This window comes from Nesoenas mayeri (assembly GCF_963082525.1).
Source record: "Nesoenas mayeri genome assembly, chromosome: 1".
NCBI classification, from domain to species: Eukaryota; Metazoa; Chordata; class Aves; order Columbiformes; family Columbidae; genus Nesoenas; species Nesoenas mayeri.
In genome coordinates, this window is record NC_137541.1 from 75,631,631 (window position 1) to 75,656,660 (window position 25,030).

Here is a 25,030-nt window from a genome sequence, read left to right on the forward strand (position 1 = left end):
GGTTACAGCCCCAAGGAGCTGCATCCAACTTTGCACCCAAGGGTGGCAAGGGAAATATTGAGGAGTTTTGGGGGTCTCGGGAACATCTCTCCAAGCTGGTAAGTGACCAAAGGTGGCTACTGCATAGAATCATAGCGATTGGAAGAGACCCTCAGGGTCACCGAGTTCAACCATTAACCTAACTCTAGCACTAAACCATGTCCCTAAGAACCTCGTCTACATGTCTCTTAAACACCTCCAGGGATGGTGATTCAACCACTTCCCTGGGCAGCCTGTTTCAATGCCTGACAACCCTTTCTGTGAAGAAGTTTTTCCTATAATCCAACCTACACTTGAGGGCATTTCCCCTCAACCTGTTGCTTGCTACTTGGGAGAAGAGACCAACACCCTCCGTGCTACAGCCTCCTTCCAGGTAGTTGTAGACAGCCATAAGGTCTCTCCTCAGCCTCCTTTTCTCCAGGCTGAACAGCCCCAGTTCCCTCAGCCGCTCCTCATCAGACTTGTGCTCCAGACCCCTCTCCAGCTTCGTTGCCCTTCTCTGAACTTTCTCTGGTGCCTCAATGTCCTCCTTGTAGTGACGGGCCCAAATATTGAGGAGTTACGGGGTTCTCTGGAGCACCTCTCCCGGCTGGCGGGCGAGGAAACGCTGCTACCGCACGCCCCTCGCCAGCCTGACCCACAGCCCGAGGTACGGCCGCGCTTCGGAGGTGACGACCCCACTGCCCGGGGGTGGCAGCGGCTGTGGCGGGGCGGGGCGGCCCCGGGAGGCGGAGGCGGGCGGGGGCGGAGGCGCAGGAGGCGGCGCGGCGGGTCGGGCCGTGCCGTGCCGTGCCGTGCCGTGCCGTGCCGGTGCGCGGAGGGCAGCGGCGCCGCGCTCCTGTCAGCCCGCGCCCGCCGCCGGGCAGCGCCGAGCGCCCGCCCTCGCCCCGCCACAGCCGCTGCGCCTCGTCTCTTCAGCCTCCCCTGGATCGTGGTTTTTAAGTTCTTTTCCCCCCTCCCCTTTTTTTTTTTTTTTGAAGGGGAGGCGTGCGAAACCCGGCTAAAAATGAGCCAAAATGTCTGAGAAAATGTCCAGCTTTCTGTACATCGGGGACATCGTGTCCCTGTACGCCGAGGGCTCTGTCAACGGGTTCATCAGCACGCTGGGGTGAGTGAGGAGCCGGGGGCTGGTGGGGGGTGTGTGTGTGTTTTTGGAGGGGGGTGCCGGCCGTGCCGGGCCATTCCGTGCCCGCTGCGGGGCGGCGACCCGCTGGCAGCGCCGGCTCTGCAGCACAGGAAGCGGCCGGCGGCGGAGCGGGGAAAGTAGGAAGTGATGAGCCGGGGGAGAAGGGAAGAATGAGAGAAGTTGTGCTCGCACAGGCCCGGGGCAGCGGGGCCCGGACGGCGGCAGTGCCCGGCGGCGGCTCCCCGTGGGGCTCCCGCCGGGGCTGCACCTCCGGGCCAGCCCAAACCGGAATACCCGGGGTTTGCCAGAACCCACTCTGGAGACATAGTCTGTGCTGCACCCAGATGCCTTACTACAGTCGTTAATTTTCGCTTTCCTTTTTTTTTCCCTCCTTCTTTTAATTTGAGGGCTCTGTTTTATTGCACGTCTTAGAATTTTGGATGGTGATATGAAGGACAAAACCTTTGCTTTCTTGCTCATCGTCATGAATGATTATGTTAAACGTGCATCCCTTTACTTCTGGTTTATGTTTGCCTGCAGTCTTACCTGTGGTTCTTAGTAGTCAGATACTTAGAGTTTTAATTTAATGGGGATGCTTTTTCCATGAGCTGCTCTTTGTGGAGTGAAGAGCTGTAGTATAACAGTGTCTGTTTCACTGAACTATTCTTGCTTGCTTGACGTTTTTATTAACCTTGACCACTTTAAATTCTTTAAAGTCTTTGGAATCCAGAAAACAGAAAACCACAGTGAATGACATTGAGAATACCTTGATGTCACCTAGTATGGTTGTAGGGGCATGTTCCAAGGGTGTAGTGGTTCCCTCTCATACTTTGGCGTGTCCAAAGTAAGCACATCCCTAAACTTTTGTCAATGGAAACATCTGCGCCGCATGAATCGTAGTGATCCAATTGACAAGGCAGCTCAAACTCCGGTTAAGTATTGGTGATGTTTGCTGCTTAAACATTAGCTGTACCTTTTAGAATAACAGTTAAACTTGCAAAGGCTGATCTGATGCTAATTAACGTGTACCTGGGTGTTGCTCGGGTATGTTGTGTTAGGCTGCCTGTATCCTGAGATCTCTTCAATGGGGGATTGTACGGTGAAGTAAGGGCAGTATTAAAATACTAACAACAAACATTTAAGTCACTTGGTGGGGTACTGTTACTGGATAAAGAGACAATGTTCAAGGTCCTTTATAATTTTTATCTTATTATTACTTTTTATCCTTGCTGTTCACTCATTTCATCTGTTGACAAGTGGTTTTTTGTGGTTTGTTCCTCCATTTGTTGATTCTGCGCCTTCGCTATTGTGACTCTTTATTTTGTCTTGCATCTCCTTTTGTTTTTCTGACTATCTGAATTTTATATACTGTCTGAAAACATTTACTTTCTGGAACTGTTAAGCCCTGCATACCATTTCTTATTCTTGCAACCCCAGCATTACTACTTTATTGGCGTAATTTGTTGTTGGGTAGTTTGGTTTTGTTGTTCTTTTGTCCCATGGCTGTGTTCTGTTATCTGGGGGAAGCTAAATTTGCCTTACTTGTCATTATGTTGAGAAAAGTTCCTCATTTCACAGAACACCTGCTTGTCTACGGTCATGGATGTTTTCTGCGGTGACTGGCGCTTGTACAACTGCGTGTTGCCTGAGTATGTGTTGGCATTCTTGCGTCACCGTCCTGAGACCACTAATCCTCCCCTCATCCCTTGGAGTTAGGGCAGGAGAATTACCCTCAGTTTTATAGACGGGAAGCCAAAATCAAAGCTTGCCTAAGGCTCTTTACCAGAAGAAATAATTGAACTCAAGCCAACACCCTAATTGACAGACTATCCAGTTTTCTCTTAGCAAGAACCAGCTAACCCAGCTCAAGAACACTACCTGGGATGAGACAGAACTCCTGTGTGTGTCTCTCCTTCAGCAGCAAGCCAGGAGTTCAAGAATGCTGCTGTAGCTCTATTGGCTTTTCAATACAGCTTTTTTGCGCCCTGCTCCCTGGCACAGTGAAGGCAGCTGCAGAGCCAGGAGGCTGGATTTAAGGAGCTGAAGGCCTTGAAGGAAATGTGAAGTCACCAGTGGAAAACTCCCATGTCTGCTAAATGGGAATGCTGACCCCTCTGCTGGTGGTACAAGGGCTTGGACTGAAATTTGAAGTTGTGATGCCAAGTCATGTTATCTGTGCCAGCTATTGCAATTACTGCCTTTGGAGCAGTTGCAGCAACACAAGAGGCAGAAAAAACAACTGTATGTTCAGGGAAGATGTTTGCCCAGCTGCACCTTTGGTGTGTGGCCCTTGCTAAACTTCTGCATCTTCTGCACTCCTGCAGGTCCTCTGTTCAGCGCAAGCATCTGAACAGAGGTGGCCCTGTCTTCCAGAGGTGCCTCTTGTTAGTGAGGACCAAGTGGGGTAGGAGTGGGAATGATTGCTTGCTCACTTCATTTGATTGATGCAGGTCCTTGTTTTATTGCTTAGGGTGTTGTTTTGAAAGGTGCTGGGCAATTGTGTCACTTTTACACTGTTTAGTCCATTGGCTAGTCTTATGCGGTTACAAGAACTCGAATCCAGCTAATGTCTAGTGACTAAGCAGCAGAGAGAGAGTCCTGTTTATTTTAAGCTGTCAAAGGCTAATTGTTTCTTAAACAAAGCCTGAGTGAGGCCATTCTATAAATAAGATAAAAAAGTGCACAGCACCTCTCCAAGCCGGGGAGGTCTGTCACGTCAGCAAACCTTACTCCTTGAAGAGCTGAACCAGCTCAACAGATTAGTTTTGAGATGGAGATTTCTAAGCAAAGGCTGTTTCATGTGTTTTAGAATATTTTCTGCTCACTTGCTAAGGCAGAAATTTTCATGTGCTCAGTTTGCCCAGGAAACCTAAAGCTGAGAGGAAGATGCAGCTGAGCTATTCAGATCAAGTGTAGCATCAGGTTAATATCTACTAGAACCTGACTGTGGAAATCTTCCTCTCCTGCAGTGAGGACCTCCAAGACTAGGACGTCCTAACCTCCTTTTGTAGGAGATAAGGTATCTGTGCCTCTTGGCTATGTGTTCATGTGAGCCTGCTGAGTGGTGCTAAGCGAAGGCGGGGGTGCTTTTCCACACCTGCCCCTACAGAAAGTTTTGAGAGTCGCTGAAACAACAAGATGCTGTAAATGGGACCCAAAAGTTTGGGGCACTTCTGTGAGCTGGAAGAAACCTGTCTCTGAATTGTTCCTTTACTTACTGTAAACAGCTGCTGGATGTGAGCGTGGGGGCTCTGCTGACAGATTTGATCCCTCTTAGAAGAGGAAACTGAACTTCTCTTCCGCATCTGGGCTTAGTGCTGTAGCGTGGGATGGGGGCAGGGAAGTTAGGCAGCGCTGCTCCAAATTCTTCCTCCTGTTACCTGTATTTTAAAAGAGAGCGGGTGTGGGTAGGTTTTGGAAGAAGAGGTATAACCAGCTATCTCTAGGAGGATGCTCCAGGCTGTGGATCCCAAGTGGAGAGGGACATCTCTGGGCGATGGTACAGGAGAGGGTTTTAGGGCTCAGCAATCTTCATTGGCTGCTGCAGGTCTTTGAATACTTGATACTGAGAGTCCAAGCAATCCCCTGCTCTTTTTTTCTGCTTGATTTTGGGCTTATTCTGGGTTTGGATGCTGCTCTGAGATGCTGGTGATGTGTAATCTGTTTTTTTCAATCTCAAGGCTCTCTGAGCTCCACCCCCTACCCCTTTATAAAAAGGAGAATGCATTTGAATATTTAAACTGATAGTCTTGCAATTTAGTACAGAAAAGGAAATGTTCGGGAAAAGGAATTTACATTCGTGGGTAGCTTACTACCATTTCAAGATAAAATCGGTACTGAATTAATTGAACTGTGCTAATAATGTGGGGTTTTCCCCATTTTTGGGCTTTTAGTGTGTTATAGCTTTTGCACAGTTGGAGGCTTTGTGTCCCACAGGATGTCTGTGACAGAGCTAGGCAATGAATGAATCCAGGTGTCTTAAGTTGTCCTGTTGTCTGAATGTTGAGACCACCTTCCCTGATATTTTGGCTGTAAATGTTGGCAATGATGCATGCTGGGAATTGGAGCTGCTATTAATCACCTATCGGTACGATGAGGGGAAAAAAGTATTCTCAGTTGGAGAGGTGGGAAAAAAGTAAGTAATGACAGCAGCCAGCATCAGCTGTTGGAAAGTTTGACAATGGGCCTGTTAGTCACCATCAGAGCTGGATTCCTTTCCTGCCTACATTAACGTGCTTCTTTGCAACAGCAGTGAGAAACCTCATGGAACATAATTAACGGAGCATGCAGCACTAGCTGCCTGCCAGGTAATATATGGCCATGGACGACAAGGGGTGCTGGGATTTATTTCTAATTAGTAGCACAAAGTGCGTTCTAGAGTATTTGGACTCGTTTTCTTGAGCTCAATGTTGATTTTTCTTGAACAGCTTCTCTTAATTTGTGGAAGTGCTTGCCAGAACTTTCTTATTTGAAATGAGTATCACAGTTTTATTGAGGCTCCTTCACTGGGCTTTTGTGCGTTAGCTGTCTTCTTGTAGTTGGGCTTCACACACTGAGTCAGACATACTTTGTGAAGAGACAAGATTAGGCACAAAGTGCTTATGGAACGCCATATATCAAAATATTCCAAATACAACGAAGGCTAAAATGTGTCCCCTTGGTGGCCTCAGGAATGGTGCTAAGAGAAAAGATGTAGTGACTGATGATGCTTACAACACACCAATGTAGTATTTTCATCAGTGCATTTATTTTTTTACCTTTCTCTCTTACTATCTGAAAATAAAAGCTATGGTTGAAATACAGAGTGTACATCCTTTAGTTAATAGCAAATTTTTCTTTCTTATGCCAGCTGACAAAATGTAATTAGGCAGAGAAGAATAAAAAGCCTGAAGAAAGTAAGGGTGGCATAACTATTAATACAATTACTTGTAATTTAATTCTTATACATATAGAATCAAATAATACCTTGAAGAGGGAAGATGATTTTCAGCTTTCCTGTGGGCAAAACTACTTGTGTGTTTTAATTCCTGGGTACTTTCTCCTCTGGGCTGACAGTACAAATGAGATTTGACAGTTTTGATTGCGTGTTTCTTATTTATTTATTTATTTAAATTTAATACTGTGTAGGATTAGCATTTTCACAAATATGTTCTCTTGGTTATCTTCCTAATGCAAAAACACTGTTCTGAATTCTGCAGCTGCTTTGAAGGTATGCTGTTGCACCTGGGGACATAATTTGGTCCATTATATGACTCTCTTCAGCGATATGGTGTATTTATTTTTTGTGGATAACTTTCTGAAGCATAAGCTATATTATATGCATTATTAAATACCCTCATTGATCTTACAATAAATGCCATGTAAGCGGAGATGTAGACATAAAAATATAACTCTCTATCTTGCATACCTTGCAATTCAGTACATATATCAAAGCTTAAATCCTCTGTAATTATTCACTCACATAGGCAATTAGGCACCGCTCCAGCTTTGCATTTATAACGAACTTATTTTGATGCCCATCTCAAATATTCTAACAACAGTGCTGTGTTTAAATAAACAATGAGACAAAGCTTTCTGCAAAGCACCCTTATGGGCATGCAGCAAGTAATGAGCCCCGGAGGGGGTTTGTTTGTTTTAGTTTTACGTGCACACAGAGCACAGCTTGGGTGTGAAGGAACGTAGGATTAGGCTTAATTACGGTATTATGATTTATGAGACTGTGTGCTAAAATGTAATATCCTTGGTTCAAAGAGCTCATTATCAAACTAAAGTGAAGAGAAAATCTGGGTTATGGAAAGAATCAACTGACTTAATGTTAAAGTGAGTTTACTCATAAGCTGTATGGTAGTAATGAAAAGAAGAGAGGGCTCGAATTTTGGATAGTGGTGTGGCTTTTACAACTCGTGTAGTTCCCAGCTGGGCTATGGGTAACGCAGGGAGCAGCTGGAAAATAGAGGGGAGATTGTTTAACTTGCATGACTTTAAGTCTAGCTTAACTTCCTTTTAGACAACGAGGAGATTAACTAAACAGACTTTACATGGTTCTTAGACTCACTAGAAACCAAAGTTATCCTATATTTTATTTTGGAAGTGCCACAGAGAGTCAGATCAAGTCCTTGACTTTCCCAGCTTGGAGCACTGTCTCGTAAGCAGCTCATGAACCTTTGCTCAGTCGGGTGTTTTACTGTATCGTGAGGTGTTTGGAACTCGCTGCCCTTTGTTAACGGTGCCAGCTGCCACTGCTGCTCTGATGAAGTGTGAACCTGTTTGTTGGGCAATAGCACAAAGCCATGTCCTCTGCACGTGTATTTAATCCACCTGAAAGTCTGGTTTCTGCTTCCTACGAAAGGTCTGTTACTTCTTGTGCAAAAGGGTGAAGTTCAAGTGTGACTTTCATGTACTTCATTAGGAGTATTTATGGAAAAAATGGAGAAAGGAAGATGAATGGTAATTCAAGACTTCACTTTTTTTTCCTTGTCTATCTTGTGTTTTGTCACTTATTTAGACAGACATATTTTAATCATATTAAAGACATAAAAACTCTTATGACTGATTTTCTTAAACCTTCATTTATGTTATTTGTAAATCTGATTCCATCTAATTACTTGAAACAGTAGTTCCCACTGCTATGCAGATGTGTATATGCTTCCTGTCGTAGGTCTTGGTTTTAGCTGTTCATAATGGTGCTAAACCTTGACTTTTTGGAGCCGAGGTCCTGGGGCTGAATGTTTTTGTGTGGAGAGTTTCAAGTAAAATGGCATTTCTGAGAACAGGCTAAGTAAAAATGCATCAGTTGTCCCTGTTTTGAAACAAACAAACAAACAAAATAGTACCTTTCAGTTGTGTTTTAAGAGCCTTCCTGAGTTGCAGCATCTGTCTCCAGATGCACTCCTCCTCCACCATGAAGGGCTTGTCCTTCTCTGCCCCCTTGGAAATTTGCTCGGCTGTTGACAGCAGTGATCTGTGGAAGGATTTCATTCAGACCACTATGACCCCATGGGCTGTCTTGGTACCTGCCCCTTGCCAGAGGCCCCAACCTGACCTGGAGCTGTGTGGGAGGTGAATCTCAGCTCCCAGGATTTCCAGTTTCCTTTCCTGGAAGGCACAGAACAGCTTTGGCTACATGATGACTTTACTTGCGTTTCCCTTTATCTGGGGAAGTAAAAAAGCATTTCTGCTTTTACTACCTCAGTTCGCTTCAAATATGAAACAAACTTAAACCAATAAATTACATTCTAGCAAGGTAGTGGTTTTGCTTGCAAAATTGGAAACAGTTAAACCAGGAAAGCAAAAGACAAGAAAAAACACAGGCATAAAACATACTTATTATTCTTATAGAATCACAGAATAGTTTGGGTTGGAAGGGACCTTCAAAGGTTACCTAGTCCAACCCCCTGCAATGAGCAGGGACATCTTCAACTAGATCAGGTTGCTCAGAGCCCCGTCCAGCCTGGTCTGGAATGTCTCCAGGGATGGGGCATCTACCACCTCTCTGGGCAACCTGGGACAGTGTTTCACCACCCTCGCTGTAATAAATGTCTTCCTCATGTCTATCTTCCCATATTAGGTATTGCTTGAGGTTTTAGGGGGCTATTTTGGGTGCAGTAGACAAAAGATTGTGTCAGGAGTAGTCTTGTCATTCCAATACTGTTTTTCTGACCATCATTCCGTGCCTGAATCTCTGTCCACCTCTTGATGCTCATTTGTTTGCATTTTCTTGATTGCCGTTGAATGGAAACAAAGCACTGTCCGAAGCACGTGGTTTTAAAACAATTCTTATTTATTATTTAATAATAAAGGAAAGAGGACCCTAAACTGTTGACTGGGTTGGGCAGCCTGCAGTCCCTGTGAGTGCTGCTGTGGTGTCCTGCAGTGTACCTGAGAATGAGCCACCCCTTCCAGAGCTTCTGCAGCCCTGGTTCTTTGGTTCTTCTGCTCAGCTTTACCTTTTGACTGAGCAAACTAAGCGAATTGTCGTTATAAACTTTGGGCATACTGTGCAAACCATATCCCTGAGTGCTTTTTCCCCTATCCTTACTGACATGGTCCTTTATGATTGTTTGTAGTGCATGACTGACTTGCTACATGCATGCAATGTCCAATACTTTCGTAACAACTAAGCTTATATATAATGAATTGTGGTATTCCAGTAATCATCTTATATAATAAGTTTTGGCTAGTTCATTTGACATGCCCCTTTAGGCTGTTACTGCCACATCAGTTGAGGGCATGGTGTTGAAATTTATATGAAATTACTCGGCAGTAGAAGGCTGGAAGAGCATACCCATGTGTCATTGTTATCATTTGACACTACAAGTTAGGCTTACTACAGCTTTCTTTGTACAAAGAGTAATCAAGTCTTTGTTCTTTGACCTCTGACAGATAAAAATCAATGTCATTAAAAAAAATACCAACAAACAAACCATGAAACAGGGCTTTTTATATGAATCTCAAAATACAGAAACTTGTTGTGATCCAATGCTTGGACAACTTATCTTGATTTTCTTTGAGAGGCTTGTTTGAATTTCAAACAAGTTTTTTTTTTCCTGCACTTGACACACACAAGTTAATGAATGTTGCAGAGGCAGCTGAAAGCATGTAGTTGCCTGATTAGGAAAACAACTGCTTAAACTCATGGTAAGCCCCAAATTTTTCTACCTGCTCCCACAGTTAAAATACAGCAACCCAGTTCTTAGGGATTTTACTCTTTCCAGTGTAAATATGTGCTGGCGTTCCTGTGTGCAGGGAAGACAGAGGCCAAGCACAGGAGGCTCCGAGCCACCCAGCTGCCTGCCTGCCCTCCTGAGGGTGCTCTGAGTGAAAGCCAGAGGAGCAGGAGGCACAAACCACCGAGGGATCCCCAGCCACCCCTGCAAAATGTGCTTCATTTCACCCTGGGGACCTTCCCCTGGCTCCAGCGTGCACACGTCTGAATCCCGATGCCTGTGAAATTTTGTGTAGCTGTATAATCTTGGGCACTGTGATGTGGAAGATTTAACCAGGCAGCTTTAGAGGGCAGCTAAGTTGAATGTGACCACTATGGTTTTATCATACATCTTGCAATACCTGACTTTATTTGTAGATCCCAACTCTCAGGGCTCTATCACACTTGGATATCCTCAGCTTCTGTTTAAGAAAAAGTGAGTTGCTGTCCTTCATGGATGTGGGGAAAAGCTTGGAAATGAAAGGTGTGTAAGGAGTGCCCTGTTTTTAGCAGTAATTTTCTTTTGCTAAGTTTAAATCAGAACACATGGTTTGCTGGTGGGGTGGTCGATTAACTAATGATATGTGAATACTTGAGTCTGGAAGCAATGCTTTTCGCGCGACCTTGTTGATATCATTTTAAAGTTAGCTGGGTTTGGATTTCTGATGGGCTTGCCACTTGTTCCAGATATAACTCAATAAGTAGTGTGCTTTGCTAAAATATTCTCAGTCACCTTTTAAATCTAGTTAATATTTTGTTATTGTTCAGAAACAATAAATAAAGACTGGATATCAGTTTTGAAAACACTGAAAGGAGATCTTCGTACATTTGAGTGGTGAATAATGTTGAAATGCATCACTAAGCAAGTTCAATTTTTCTAATCAAAGACTAAAAGTTTCAAGGCTATGCAGAAAGTTTAAAAAAATGTACAAACTCCTTCATTCAAAACCAACAACAAACAAACTGCCAAGTCAGAAAAATTATCTGCTTGTTAGTGGTATTTACTTTGATATCTTGGACTATTTCTGACTTTGGTGATTGCCTTTTGCCAAGGTAGACCCGGTTTCAGCCAAGCGCACCATCCCCTCCTTGCCGTCTGCCACTTGCAAGGGTGCCAGTGGATGGATTTCACTCTTGTTCCGAACTGGAAAAATAGGGCCTGGTGAGCTCAACTCTTTACAGATTCCTGAAAAGTTAGGGTTAAGTGAAGAGTTTTGTGGAATTTCATTGTTGTAAAATGAGGTTTTACATCAGGTTTGCTGATGTAAAAATAGGGTAAGGCAATGTCTGTAATGCTTCTTAGGTTGAAAGTAGAACTTAGTCGAGCTTTAAGGTTGAACAGGTTTCATAAGTAAGGAACTGATTTAATAAATGTTTTGGATTTTAGTGTTGCTGTAACAACAGTAAAGTTGAATACTTCAGCAAATGCCAGAAGTTCAAATTTTGAATAAGATTTTTCAAGTATATTTGTAGATATCCTTTCAATCATTGCTGTCATTGTAGCTTATTACTTATCATCAGTATTAAGAATATTAGAATATAGAAAAAAATACCTTTGCCTTTAAATGATAAAAATACAAAATAAGGTAGAGAAAATTTAGTGGATACATTTTTTTCCTCTTGTTGGTGAAGAGGTAATAATCCCTTTGTGTCAGGCTGTAGGTGAGTTCGTTACATAATAAATATGCCTTTATTCAGAAAAAGTAACAAAATAGCAGCAAAGATCCATTACATTATTTCCTGTATAGATGGTTTGAGGTGTAGGTCCTACAACTGCAAATTTGCAGACTTACAAACTGCAGATGTCGCGAGGCAACTTTTAGAAAAACCCGTTGAAGAGTGTTCGAGTTCAGATTTCTGCTTCCCTGGCTGGCTTGTCAGGAGCCCTAATGGGTATGTTGAGATTTGACCATGGAACTGTTCAGAGGCCGTATCTGGCTCATCAGAGAGGGCACTGCTGAGCACCCTGGGCGACTGCAGGATTTGGGTTAGAGGTGTTGTGTTGGCAGTGGCTTCTCTTGCAAAAACAAAACAAGGTCAGCACCTGGCAGGCAGTAAGTCCTGTCTGTATTAACTTTTGTAGTTGAACAGGTTTTTCTGCAACTGAATGCAAGGACCAATTTGTATTATTTCCCCCCCTCCCTGCCCCATGTAATATCTAGGATATAGTAAAACCATTAATTGTACAGTTCTCTTGTAACACCTCATTTGAAGCAGTACTTTGCATTAGGGTGGTGGAGTCAAATTCCCAGTCTGTGAGACTGTTTCATCTGGTCCATTTCCTTTCCATTGCAGATCAAACTGTCTGCTGTGATTAGGCTGCTCTTAATAGAATCATCTGACTTGAGCTGGAAGTGGGACAGTGTTTGTTTGAGTTTTCAACCATGGATCTAAAGTATGTTTAGGGAGAATTATTGTAATAAGGGATGGTACACAAGAAGAGGAGTGACTTGCCGAAGTTTGTTGGCAAACTGTGAAATTTGTTTCCTAATTTCTGGCTCAGTGCTCTTTTTATAAATGTTGATCGAGTAAAATGTTCAATGCTAAATTGCGTAAATTATTTCATGTTGGTTTATCTCATGGTAAGCCTTGGGATTAAGCAAGCTGTGACGAAACTAGTTAGTTTATTAAAGTTTCCATGTGTCAAACGTGTTTTATTTTTTTAAGTAGATAGCTAAAGATGCAGAATGAGCTTTGCCATTGAAAGAAGAAAAGCACGTGCTTAAAAGAGTTTTACAATTGCTGGCATTATTGTCATGCTCATACGTTGGGTGGAACCTCATTGACACTGATAGGTATAATTACTGTTCTTCATTTTAAATGAAGGTGAGAGATAAAATCCTTCCTCCTTTCCATGCGCAGATAGCTGAATCAATAGAAAACACCACCCAAAGCTCATACGCTTGGTAAAGCCCAAGTAAAAGCTGAGCTGTGTTACCCAAGAAGCTTAGAAAGGAATTCAGCATCGACAGGGCAAGCTATACATGTCTAAGTGAGTTTTAAAAGTACAGAGAACACAGAACAAAAGCTCTGTCATAGGCTGAGAAAACCTACTACATTGACCCAAGGAAAATAAAAATGAGAGTATTCTACTGAGCACTGTTCTCTCTGAAAACTGTAATCAGAGAAACTCTTGCCATTTGATTTCTGCTGTGTCCAGGCAAACAAGAATTTATAAATTATTTCTGAATAAATGATCAAGAAAATACCTGACACCAGTTCAAACTTTTCTTTTTAGTGGAAATAGCCCTTAGGTCTCCAGAACTGACATCATCGCTTCTGACTGATGATAATCTGGTACCATGAGGTGGATCCAGCTTTCAAAATGGAAATTTGTGACCAGTGTTCTTGTCTTGAAAGAGGCTGGAGAGCATTGATATGATTTCTAATACAAGAACTGGAAGCCTTGCAGATAGAATTAAAGCAAGAATAAAAATGCCATCTGAAAAAAAGAACTGGTGCATCAGGAGGAGTCAAAACAAAGAGGTTTCCTAGTGAACATTTTAAATTATGATTTGCAGGTGAAAGTGAAACCTCTTATGGGCAGCAATTAAAAACTGTCTGGACATGTCTGGGAAATGAGCAGGCAATACACCCGCTGTCAAACAGCAAGTCAGTCAGTGGGATGGTCAAAAATGTATTTGCTGTGGTTCTGATCTGGTTTTCCACAAAATATAGATGAGGAAACTTTGAATTGCTTTTAGTTTCAGCCTCAGCAAAGACTTGACTTTAGGAATGCAGATCACTTCTGGTTGATGTAATAATCAGTTATCCAAGTGTGTAAATCTGGGTATGAGAAGACAAAGGGGAGTTTAGGAGGTGACAAAGTATTATAACATTTTTGAACTACCTGGGGAGAACTCTTGTTGGTGCTTAAAATTTCAGACGTTTTCATCATAGTTTATCTAAGAAAGATGCACATGGTCAGAACAGACTACGCTGAGGCATCTTGAGGCTCGCTGTCCACTTGGCTGTAGGAATTAATAAGGCTGTGCTTTCATAGGCGTTCACAGATCTGGGAGCAGCAGAGTAACATTGATGCCTCACCCAAATGAACTTTTTGGAGGCTCGTTGCAGATATTGCCTTAGGCAGAAGATCAAAGGATTATTTCAAGGAATGACTCTGCTGAAAAAGAGAGAGCTTTTTCTTTCCCTTCCATAACTTGCAAAACCTCCCATATAAGATGCAAAACCTCCTGAATCATTGACTTCAAGAGTGTATTGTTCCTGGAGTGGACTCCAGAGCAGACAGAGTCCTTCCCAGGCCAGCATCTGGGGAAATAATGTACTATTCTTGCAGTCATCATAACGTGTCACATCCCCTCAGAGTGGCAAGATCAAGATTTTCTGGTTGCATCAGGCAAGCTTGGAGTTCGGAAATGAGATAGTACATAGGAGGCTATATTTCTTCAGAAATTGTATGGTGGCTTTGAAACTGCTGAAACTAGGGGGGCTGCAAGAGTGATAGCTGATTTGAAAAAAGTATGATTGTGCAGTCTAAGCAGGATGTGGAAAATGGTGCGGGAAATGTGATGTTTGCAAGATAGATAAGAGAGAGAGGCCCAGTGCAACAGTATCTTGTGGGGGCATCAGTGGAGAGTGTTGCTGAAGAGCTTAGGTTTTTTATGCCAAAAAAATTGATGGTTTTGACTGTCCATTGACATAGTCATGACTGACTTCACAAAATCGCCTGACACTTGTGAAGTCAGGCACCAAAGAGCACTGGAAATAGAAGATACTTTGCTGAATGATTTTTGTATATTCAGAGTCAAGAGTAAGCCATCTATGGATCAAAGAAAAATTTAAATTCAAAGTATTTTGCTAAGTCTTAGAGACTGTAGTCTTCCATAGAAGTTATACTGTCTCGGTGTGCTTACAGTCTGATGGGTGTGGTAGAAAGGATCATTATGGACTTATACCTTCAGTTGTCTTATTTTATCAACTTAAGGAAATTAAGGCACTATATCCCATTGCCTTTGAGGGACTTGAAATGGGAGTGGATAAAAATATGACTGACATTCCAGAAGTTATTTTGTTTCAATATTAAGCAAATCTCTTTATTATATAGAAATTCTGGGGTGATGCGAACTCTGCAGAAGATCAAATATTAGGCTGGAAAAATTTGTTCAAACCTGTTTGATAACAGGAATATCTCTTCAACACTTTTTTACGGGAAAGTGTATGGGATCCAGGGACTGACTGGTTGTGAGACATAATGAATCCAGGAGAATTCAGTATCAGTTGCACTTTGTGCCTTTATTTATTTATTTATTTATTTAGTAGTTTGAGATACATGTATTGTAATGGTTTAGCTTGTTGTGACAAGTGCAAGGACTAAAGAGACCAGTTTCACGTCCAGATTAAAAAATGAAGATTTTCCAGCAAGCTGGAGTGAAATAAAGTTTTTTTTCCTGTAGCTGCTTTTAATCTATTATTTCGGTTTAGCAGAGGTCATACAAGAACTAGAGGCATTTTATCCCTTTAGCCCCAAAAGGCTGAAAATATCTTGTCAGCTCTTCTTCGCAATCAGTTCAGTCCTCTGAGGATACCAAAGATGATGTATTCCCAGACTTGCCTGAATGACGAAATGTCTTCAAATACTGTTGCTGTGGTCTCTGCACCTTGGCTGTGGGTGTCTATGTTGGTGGATGATGTTACCTGTTGAAGGAGTTTTGCAATTTCTGCGTTTTGGCTGTTTTTGCTCAAGAGTGCGGTGTTTTTATGTGATGGTAGCTTGAGGGATCAAATCTGAGTGCTTGTTTTCTAAGGATTGATGAAGGCACACTTTATTTCTACTAAAAAACAGGCACGTTTTTTTCTCCCTGACTTTGCAGCCAGAAGGAATATGGATCTGAATTTTGTAAGCTGGACCTTAAATATCTTCCACAAGTTCTTGGTCTTTTTCCATATAAAATGGGATTAAATCCTGTTGAGTGCAGTGAGGTAGGTTATTTAGTCTAGTTGAAGAGGGGAAGAGGGAGGATAGTTTTCCTGTACATTCAGTAAAGTATTAATAGTTCACTGTATGTGGCATTTGGTCCTGGCCTCTGGCTGTAGAGCCTGAGGTGGTTCACTGCAGTTTCTTGTTTCCAGCATTTAATCTACTGTGTCAGTAATGGAAGAACAGGAGCTCATTTTGTCCGTGTTACTAAGCTCCAGTGTCCCAAAAGAGCGGTTTCTGCTGGCAGTGGCATGCTCTGGGGTATATTTTGCTCCACGGACAGTGTTTCTGCTAAAGCATGTGCCTTTTGTGTGGTTGGTAGGAGGATGTTGAGGGGAAAATTTGAGCAGTAGGGGGTCCACATAAGCCAAACAGTAGATAAGAATTTTTTAATCTTTCATCGCTATAGAGTCATTCTTATCATGCACAGCTTCTGCTTCTAGGGTAGTTTGAAAAATAAGAGAGTCTGAGTCTCAGGATGCCAGTGAGTTTTGCTTTCCTGTTAGTTTGCAGGAAGGAGGAGATGCTGTGATCATTATCCAGACTAGGGATTTATCTCAGGAGGCTGATTCCTCCTCTAATACCCCGTCACTAGATTAAAGGTAGGATCTTTTGGGATAGAGAGTGCATGCAAAGGGAGTGAGGGTTGCCTGGAAGATGCTGACAGGTTCTTTATAAAGGTATAGATGTAAATGGGATCCTTTCTGTAAATGCTGGACTCTCCAAGGAGCAATGGACAGGACTTTGACTCTGCCCCAGCTGGCTAGAGGCTCTTTGTCTTCTGGAGATGATGGATTTTCTTTTTGGAGGCTGGTGTTCCCACATTAAACTGGCACCTGAGTGGCCAGATGAATTTCTGTGTGTCTGGACTTCTCACACAGAATCACAGAATGTTAGGGATTGGAAGGGACCTCGAAAGATCATCTAGTCCAGTCTGATCGATATTAACCCTCCTGAAGAAGCAGCTGCTTTCAAGTGGGTCTTGACTGGAGAGAATTCCTGAGGGGCACTGGGAAGTCTTATGTTATTTCTGCCACCTTTGCTACCCTGTGTTGAGAGGAGGGAAGTGGGATATTTGTGCCACCTTTTGCAGGTGGTGAATTTGAGCACTTGCCGGTCAGGTGTTTTATGGGCACTGTGTTGTCAGGGTAAGTCAGCAGAGAATCTGATCCCAATGCCAGCTGAAAATCTGCTCCACAGCTATGACAAGATCTGTACAAAGTTGGCTGGCAGGAATTTATGTACAGCTTTGGTGCGTGTAAGTGCTGTGATACTTTTTTCTTATTTCAGGATGACAAACTTTTCTTTTTATAAACACGGAGCTTTATATACAAACAAGTAGCTATTTTCAGTGTTCATTTCCTAGAAAAAAAAAAATGATACTTGAAAGGTAAAAATAAACAAATGTATGTTCTAAAACCTTTTCAGATTGTGGATTAGAAAAAAGAAGCAATGAAGTCTGAAGCTCATTTCAGCTCACATAATTGCTAACACAAAGCTGCAGACCAACCAGATGAACTGCACATTGTGAGGTGCAGGAACAATTTGTACTCCTTTTAAGTTGCCAGAGTAGCAAGCAGCAGCATACATACAGTGGAATAAATCCTTGTCTCCGCTTTCCATTTTTCTAAGAAAGATTATACATTTAAGTTTAACCAATATGTTTTTATATCTTAATGAATCACAGGAGAGGAGTTAATTTCTGGCGTCTTATTTAGGGATCTGAGGGAAGATTTTATATGTAAGTAAACTGCAGTATCAGAGATTATCATACCTTTTGACTTGGTGAAAATTTTTTCAAACCGCTGAGGCTGTGGAGATGTATTTACTCTGCAAGCAATTTTTTATCAGTGGCTGCACATCACGTTCATCATCAAAACAGTTTATGTGAGTGCTTCTTAGCTCTCTCTTAGCAATACAAGTTCATATACTTAGACAATTTAGTAGATGATTTGTGCTAATGGAGTTGAGTGTTGCTTAGAGACAGGCTCTGAGACGTTGTAACATGAAATGAATGAACTAGCCCAATGTTTACTTTTGTCCTTTCCTGCCTTTGGGTCAACTTAGTCCTTTTATTGAATGTTGTGATCTATGAGTCTTGTAACTAAAAAAGTGTCAGGTGTCACCTAAACCAATGCTGGTTTATTTCCATGTGTCAAATAATAGAGAGTTCTTCTTCAGATACATATGGCAAGGCTGGCAGCTCTGATTTCCAATCAGGGAAAAGGCTTGAGAAGGGCATATCTGTTTTAGCAGGAGGCCAGACCTTCTGCCACTCGGACTGAAGCACCTCAATGTTGTCTCAAACGGAAGTGTTAATCAAAATATAGCAGACTAATTGTTTATGTGAGTGGATGAGACTATCCCAGACAATGTGGTGCTGTTTGATTTGGAGGAAGAACTGTTAACCATACACAAAGCTGCACCACAGAGATAGTTGACTGGCTTTTTGATTAGGTAATAAAATCTGAAAAGGTGATAAAAATTGAACGGATTTTTGGGTGGGGTGCTGCCCTATCTTTTCAGATCAGTTTATAGCTGACTCATATTATTTACTGTGCACAAATGAATAGGGAATCGTAGCTAAGGCCGTGAGCAGGCTTTTAATCTTAATGTGCCAGGCAGTGGGCTATAACTTCTTGTGATAATGGGTAGCCGTCCAAGAGGGTTGTGGAGTGATAAGAAAAAGGTTAGAAAGGTTTTGGTCTGCTGAATATCATTGCACAATATTAGATTGACTTTAACAGGGCTTTTTAAATGTGGGTTGTATGCACAAATTATTTGTTTAACTTGAAACTAGATGTGAACTTCTGTATGCTTTTTTTTTGTGTCCGGGTTCCCCTTGCAGGGAAATTGTCCAGTAGCCGGGCAGCCGTGCTGCTACAAAGTCACTGCGGGAACCAGGGTGGTGTGGATATAAACCTCAGGATCTCAGGCTTGCTCGTAATTGCATTTAAGATTGTTCAGTGACACAAAGACATGGAATATGCCAAGTGCCCTGAAGGGTAGAATGCGTTTTTCCTGGGAAGGACTGCTAAAATGTATCCCATTTATTAATTTTTTCCTGTTAAGAAAATAGAGTAGCCTGAGAGAGCTGATGTCTCTGAGAAGGGAAACAGGTAGCCTTCTATGGCGTGCCTCCATGGTCCCCACCACGCTGGTCAAGTGTTGGTTATGCAGGAGTAAGTCATGATAACTACTTACTCCATCACCCACCACCTTCTACAGTTCCTTGTAGTAGCTGCATGGTCTTCTTCAAACCAGGTCCTTCCTTTTCTCCTGCCACTGCTCAAACTGTTTGTCCCCCCCTCACTCCAGCAGGTGCAGGACTCCTGTCCCCTCCTGCCCCATCACCCTGAGGCCTCAAGCCCTGTCAATGTGCCATCCCACCCCCTGCCTTTCTCACATGTCAGATTTTGCCCCTTTCTCACCCGCCTGTTGGTTGAGAGCATGCCTTGGGCACCCATGCTCATCAAAAACTGCGTTGCTGTAGCAGGGCAAGCTAAAAAAACCCAGTGGTTCCTTGTACGTTGCAGTCAGGGCTCTGATGTGGGTGCAGAGGAGTTGACCCTGATGTCCTTCCTCCGCAATGCCTCCTGCCAGCCAGCGCCACGCAGCCGCTTGCCCAGCATTGGGACAGGTTCTGGTGGTGAATGGAGAAGGGGAAATGATTTTTTTTTCCCCCCCCATGTATACAATGAAAGGAAGCACAGTAATAAACCCAGTAAGGTAAAAAAACTTTCCCGGCACATTACCTTGTAACACTTCTTCATCCTGTTTCTCTCCTCCGAGCTGTGCTTGGGCTGGTGCTGCCTGCGAGGAGGTGCCAGGGAGGGTCAGGTCAGGCGCTAGACCTGCCACCAGCCAGCTATCTGAGCTCCCTAGTTTAAGAAGGAGAAGGAATTACTGGAGGGAGTCCAGCAGAGGGCTACGAAGATGATTAGGGGCCTAGAGCATATTTCCTATGAAGAGAGACCGAGAGAGCTGGGTCTCTTCAGCCTGGAGAAGAGAAGGCTGAGAGCGGATCTCATAAATATTTATAAATATCTCAAGGGCGGGTGTCAAGAGGATGGGACCAGACTCTTTTCAGTGATGCTGAACAGTAGGATGAGGGGTAATGGGCACAGACTGAAACACAGGAGATTCTATCTGAATATGAGGAGAAACTTCTCTACTTGGAGGGTGCCAGAGCACTGGAACAGGCTGCCCAGAGAGGTTGTGGAGTCTCCTCTGGAAACATTCAAAACCCACCTGGACACATTCCTGTGCGATCTGTTCTATGTGTGACTGCTTTAGCAGGTGGGTTGGACTAGATGATCTCCAGAGGTCCCTTCCAACCCCAACCATTCTGTAATTCTGCCCCTGCCAGCCCCTGGGAGCCCTCGCTTCTGGCCAAGAAGGGGCTGCCAACGTGATGCTGTGGGCTGTGGTGGCTGCTGGTGGGGTGAAGCATGGGGGAGGGGCTTCACTTTCTCAGTTGGCATAGCAGGGGCTGCGTGAAAGCCTCACTTTGCCCTGTTGAGGGGAGGAATGGCACCCTTCTCTTTGATTTTGGCAAAAGAAGGGAAGGTCTTGCGTACCTTAGCACACTGGAGCTGGCGCAGAGCAGCACCGTTTCTTTGCTGTCATAACAAAAGGAGTAATAAAGCATTCAGAAGTTAAGTAAAAGACAAGGGGGGGTGGGAGGGTGGAGAGAGAGGAAATACTTGGAGATGTCTGCAGTGCTTCCTGTTTGCTTCTGAAAATTATGAGTCAGATCCCCCACAAACGGGAGAGAGGTGTTTGAAAAATCGTGAGATTTTAAAAAGTAATCATGCATGGATTTGTTCTCTCGGGCTTCCGGTTTTTGAGCTTTTGGAGCTGGAGACCATTTTTCACATTTCTCTGGAGAGTGATGACAGCAAAGAACACATGCTCTTTTCGTCTTCAATGAAAGTAGTGGGCTTTTTTAATATATATTCATGCAATATCGGGAAGTAGACCAACAGAAAAGATACCAAATACCACAAGATTTGGAATAAAATGAGTGATGCCATTGCATTTTTTTCTAGAGTTGATTGCTTTGACTTCAAAAACTTTTGCAACATGAATTAGTTGTATCCCTCAACTCAATTTGCCGTTGCTTTATGAGAGATATACTTTGACACAGGAGGGAGAAGGTGCATTGCATGTGCCTGGATCGTGTTTGAGAATACCAGTCCTTTTCTACTCACTTATCCAGAAGGATGAACCATGCTCCTTTTTTCTAGGTAAATCATAGTCTGCATCTTTAAAACCCACAGATTTTATGGGATTGTAATGTGAGCATTAATAAGTGTGTGTACAGCAATAATGCACTTAAAAGGAAAAATGAAGTGGATGCCCTTCTTCCACTTACCATATCACTGAAGTGCAGGCTTTGCTAGAAGATGTGATTTCTTTGTTTCTCTGCCAGTTAATTCCCAGTAACTACGTAAGTGATAAAGGACTCCAGCTCTCCAAATAGAAAGCGATTATTTGCAGGCGTTTTTCCTCTGTTACAGTGTCAGAATAAACCGCACGAGGAGACCTGGAAAGCATTTCCTTCAGCTGAAAAGAATGCTGCAGAACGGGAGGGCCTTAACGTAAAAGGCCGAACTCTTTGCTTTGTAACAGAGCTTGTTGTTAAGACACACCTTAGCAGGTGATATAACGTTTGGACAGCTGACAGGACAGCCTGAGAGTCATCGCTCTTCAGTGTTCAGCAGAGTTGTTGCTCTGATATTTATGGCATGATTAAAAAGCCCCCTCATCCCAGCTGAGCATAATGTTGCCAGTACTAAGAGCGAAAGTGGAAGTGCTAGGTCAAGGATGAGACCATTGAAAAGGGAAAAATTCTGCTTTGTCTGCACTAATAGCTAAACACGTGTTCACATGTGCTCTGGGGTGCTGGGAGGCGACGTTCTGTACCAGCAAACTGCTAAGAGTGTCTCCTGGTGTGATTTTGGCACTAATGCTGTCCCCAGACCTGGTGCAGGGATGGGGCTGGAGGGTTCCTGGAATCTTCTCCTGGACTGTGCAGCCACTCCGGCTTGAACATCAGAGTCTTGGACATGTTAAATTCGCTGTTGTGACTGTAGCCTCACCACGTTAAAATCAGAGGGGACGCCAGCCTGCGTTATGGTCAATTTGAGAAAGGTCTGAAGCCATTTTGAGGTTTGAACCAGCTTATTATGGCATTTTCCCATTTTAAAATGATAGTTGTGAAAGCTTCACACAAGTAGCACAGCAATGCATTAGTTCCTTTTTCCACCTTTACCTTCATGCCCATAGACCTTCACAGAAGTTACTGGGTTTTGCCGTCTTGCTTATGGCTGCTGTTCCTTGGCTCTCCTGCTTCCCAGTTTCTTTCCCCGTGGAAGGAGTGTTCCCAAGCATTTCCTCTCAGGTTGCTTCTTGGCGCTGGTACATGTAACTCTCTTAAGCGAGCGTGTACAGGTTGGGTGTAGGTGTGGCAAAAGGCTCTGAGAGCTGCTCTCAGCTACTGGGAAAGCAGCTCTGAGAGAATCTGGAACAGCTCCCAAAATGATCTGTCCCAGTAGGAAACTGGCTCTGCTTAGTTTAAAAACAAGTAAATAATGTCACTGTAATTTTTCAGCTGGTTTTTGTTTGGAAGGTATTTTTTAACTTGCTGCAGAAGAAGCAGAAAAGCGAAGATAATATGCAAAAATACCTGGCCCACCTGCAAAACTTTGTAAACATTTATCATTGCAAAATGAAAACAATAATAATAACAATAATAATAATAAAATCTTTTGTTGAGACAATTGGGACATGTGTTGATGTGAAGTGCTTTCTTATCCTTTAATAACTGTGCATCATTTTTGTTACCGTCAGTGAGGGCTGGCCATGTATCAAAGGGTAAGCAGCGCGTGTTCAGTGAATTCCTGCAGACGCGCTCATTGTCCCCGGAGGCAGAAGTAAATGCTGGAAGCTGCAGCAGGATTTTGGGAGATGAATTACATGTTGGGTACAAGCACGATGGTGGTTACGCGGTTAAACTGAGAGCTGTCTCCATTTATCTGAAAGCAAAACCGGGCAGTGTCATACTCCCAGAGCGCTGCCTTAGTGAGAAGGTGGTTGGGGAAGGTTCACGTTCTGGGTGTAAAGCCCAGGTTTGTCCTCAGTTCCAGGAGATAGCGTGCCACATGGTGGGGTCCCAGGTCCTGCTGTGTGGTTGTGGTGGCACAATAGTGCTGGTTGGCATTGACGATACCCTCTGTGGCAGCTAAAGGAAGGTGACAGCACTGGAACAGGCTGCCCAGGGAGGTTGTGGAATCTCCTTCTCTGGAGACATTCAAAACCCACCTGGACTCCTTCCTGTGTAACCTCATCTAGGTGTTCCTGCTTCAGCAGGGGGATTGGACTAGATGATCTTTTGAGGTCCCTTCCAATCTCTAACATTCTGTGATTCTGTGATACTCTGACAGAAGAAGATAAAGAGCAGCGGGTCAGATGCTTAGTTGCTGTTGCAGAGTGCCGTTTGACTGACTTCAGTGGAATTACACGTGTTCACGCCTGCTTAGGACTTGTCACCATTTGAAGGCCTCTGCAATGAGGCGGGTCCTTGCTCCATTTGGTGTCCTGGCATATAACAAAGTTTGTAATATAGGGTATTTTGGTACCTGTATTACCTAAAGGAGGGGAATTTTTTTGACTTTAGCAAAAAGTTAGGCACATAAGATTTGCCATTGCTGTGCGAAATAAACACTGCAAAATGTGTAAAATGCCAGCATTTTGATTAAGAAATATTTTCCATGCACATTTTAACATAATGTGAAAACAATTGGACTGCTGGATTATTACTGTTTATGATAAAAAATGGAGAAAGAACTTGGTTTGATTTCCAGGATCTAGATTTCAAGTTGTGTTTGTAGGATTGATAATTTGCGTGTATATATTTATGTATGTGTTTGTCTATATAAATATATATATATATCTTATTGTCCCAGAAATTATTGAAGTTCATTAGAGACCTTGCAGTAGCATTTGAGGCTGGTTTGTCTACTTCAACAAAACTGTCTTTATATCATGCTATTTCAGCCCAGTGTAAGTTCCCTAATTCCTTTTGCTTATGCTTCATTTATATAATAGGTGTTGCCATTTTGATGTGTAGGTGTGAATGCCTTCATTACCATTTTCAGTGATGAAGTCACTTTTTTGATCACTGGACAGATATTGGTATTTCTCAAGAGTGTTTTTCTGGGTAAATCTTTCTCTCTGTTTTCATTAAATGGCATTAACAGTGATAAATTCAGCTTTTCTCATTCCTTTCACTAGCACAGAGTTCTTCAAAACAGTCCTTTCAAGTGGATGTTCACAAACAAGTGCAATGTAGCTACATAGACAAAGTGGAGCAAAAAGCACAAATTCTCCTGGTGCAAGCTAAATGTAGAATTCCTTTGATTGTGATTGTTTTCTCTCTACTGCTGGCTTTGCCGCCTCAGGATGAGTAGGTAACCCTGCAATGAGTTGTGCATGTCTACTTGATTTTGAGACCAGTAATGGTATTAATAGGACCTCTTTTCTGAAGTCACTGTGTACCAGTCTGATAGGTACTGAGTGGTGAACTACATGCCTAAAATTCATGTAAATATGCAGGCTTGTATGGTCCTGAAAATCCCATTTTTAGTTAGCGGTGGTCACAGCATCAGTGTTTCTCAGGTACGCAATGTCAATATACCTAGTAATTCTACTTCATTCATGCTTTTTTACATTGGGAGAATTGAGCGGTAGACCTGTTATGGGTAGTTGTAAGGTATAAGCAAGCAGATTTAAAGTTACATGTTTAATCCTAATTTTCTGATTTACTTCTAAGTAAGCATTGTGTCTGTGTTGGGCCAAATCCTAGACTTGTTACAGTATTTGCATTCAATATGTAGCTGCTTGGGTTACGTAGAACTGCAGAAGTAGGGTTGTGCTTAAAAACTTTGATGAAGGAAGCCTCAGATGCTCCTGAAATATATAAAGGGAATATTTGGAGATTATCATGGACATTTGTGGTATGTGGCCTCTGCCTTGAAGAGCATGAATATAAAGCCTCACTTGAATTCTGTTTGTGGGGTAATACTTCAAATAGACTGTGGAACAGCTGATGAGCAGATGATGACGTTTTTGGATTTTAATGTAGGATAATATGCTCAAAGAATGACAATATTTTAATACATGTGTTAATTTCCGCATCCCACTCGTCTTGAAATGA

General features: G+C 42.9%; 1 protein-coding gene across 3 annotated transcripts in view; it reads left to right on the forward strand.

The window, feature by feature from the left end:
- The first annotated feature begins 805 nt into the window (after nucleotides 1-805).
- ITPR2 (inositol 1,4,5-trisphosphate receptor type 2) overlaps nucleotides 806-25,030 on the forward strand; it is a 266,577-nt gene continuing 242,352 nt past the window's right edge. For all 3 annotated transcript variants that reach the window (XM_080342096.1, XM_080342097.1, XM_080342098.1), the window contains exon 1: nucleotides 806-1,147. In XM_080342096.1, coding sequence (XP_080198222.1) covers nucleotides 1,056-1,147 — 92 coding nt within the window. In that variant the 5' untranslated portion in view covers nucleotides 806-1,055. The remainder of the gene's footprint in view (nucleotides 1,148-25,030) is intronic.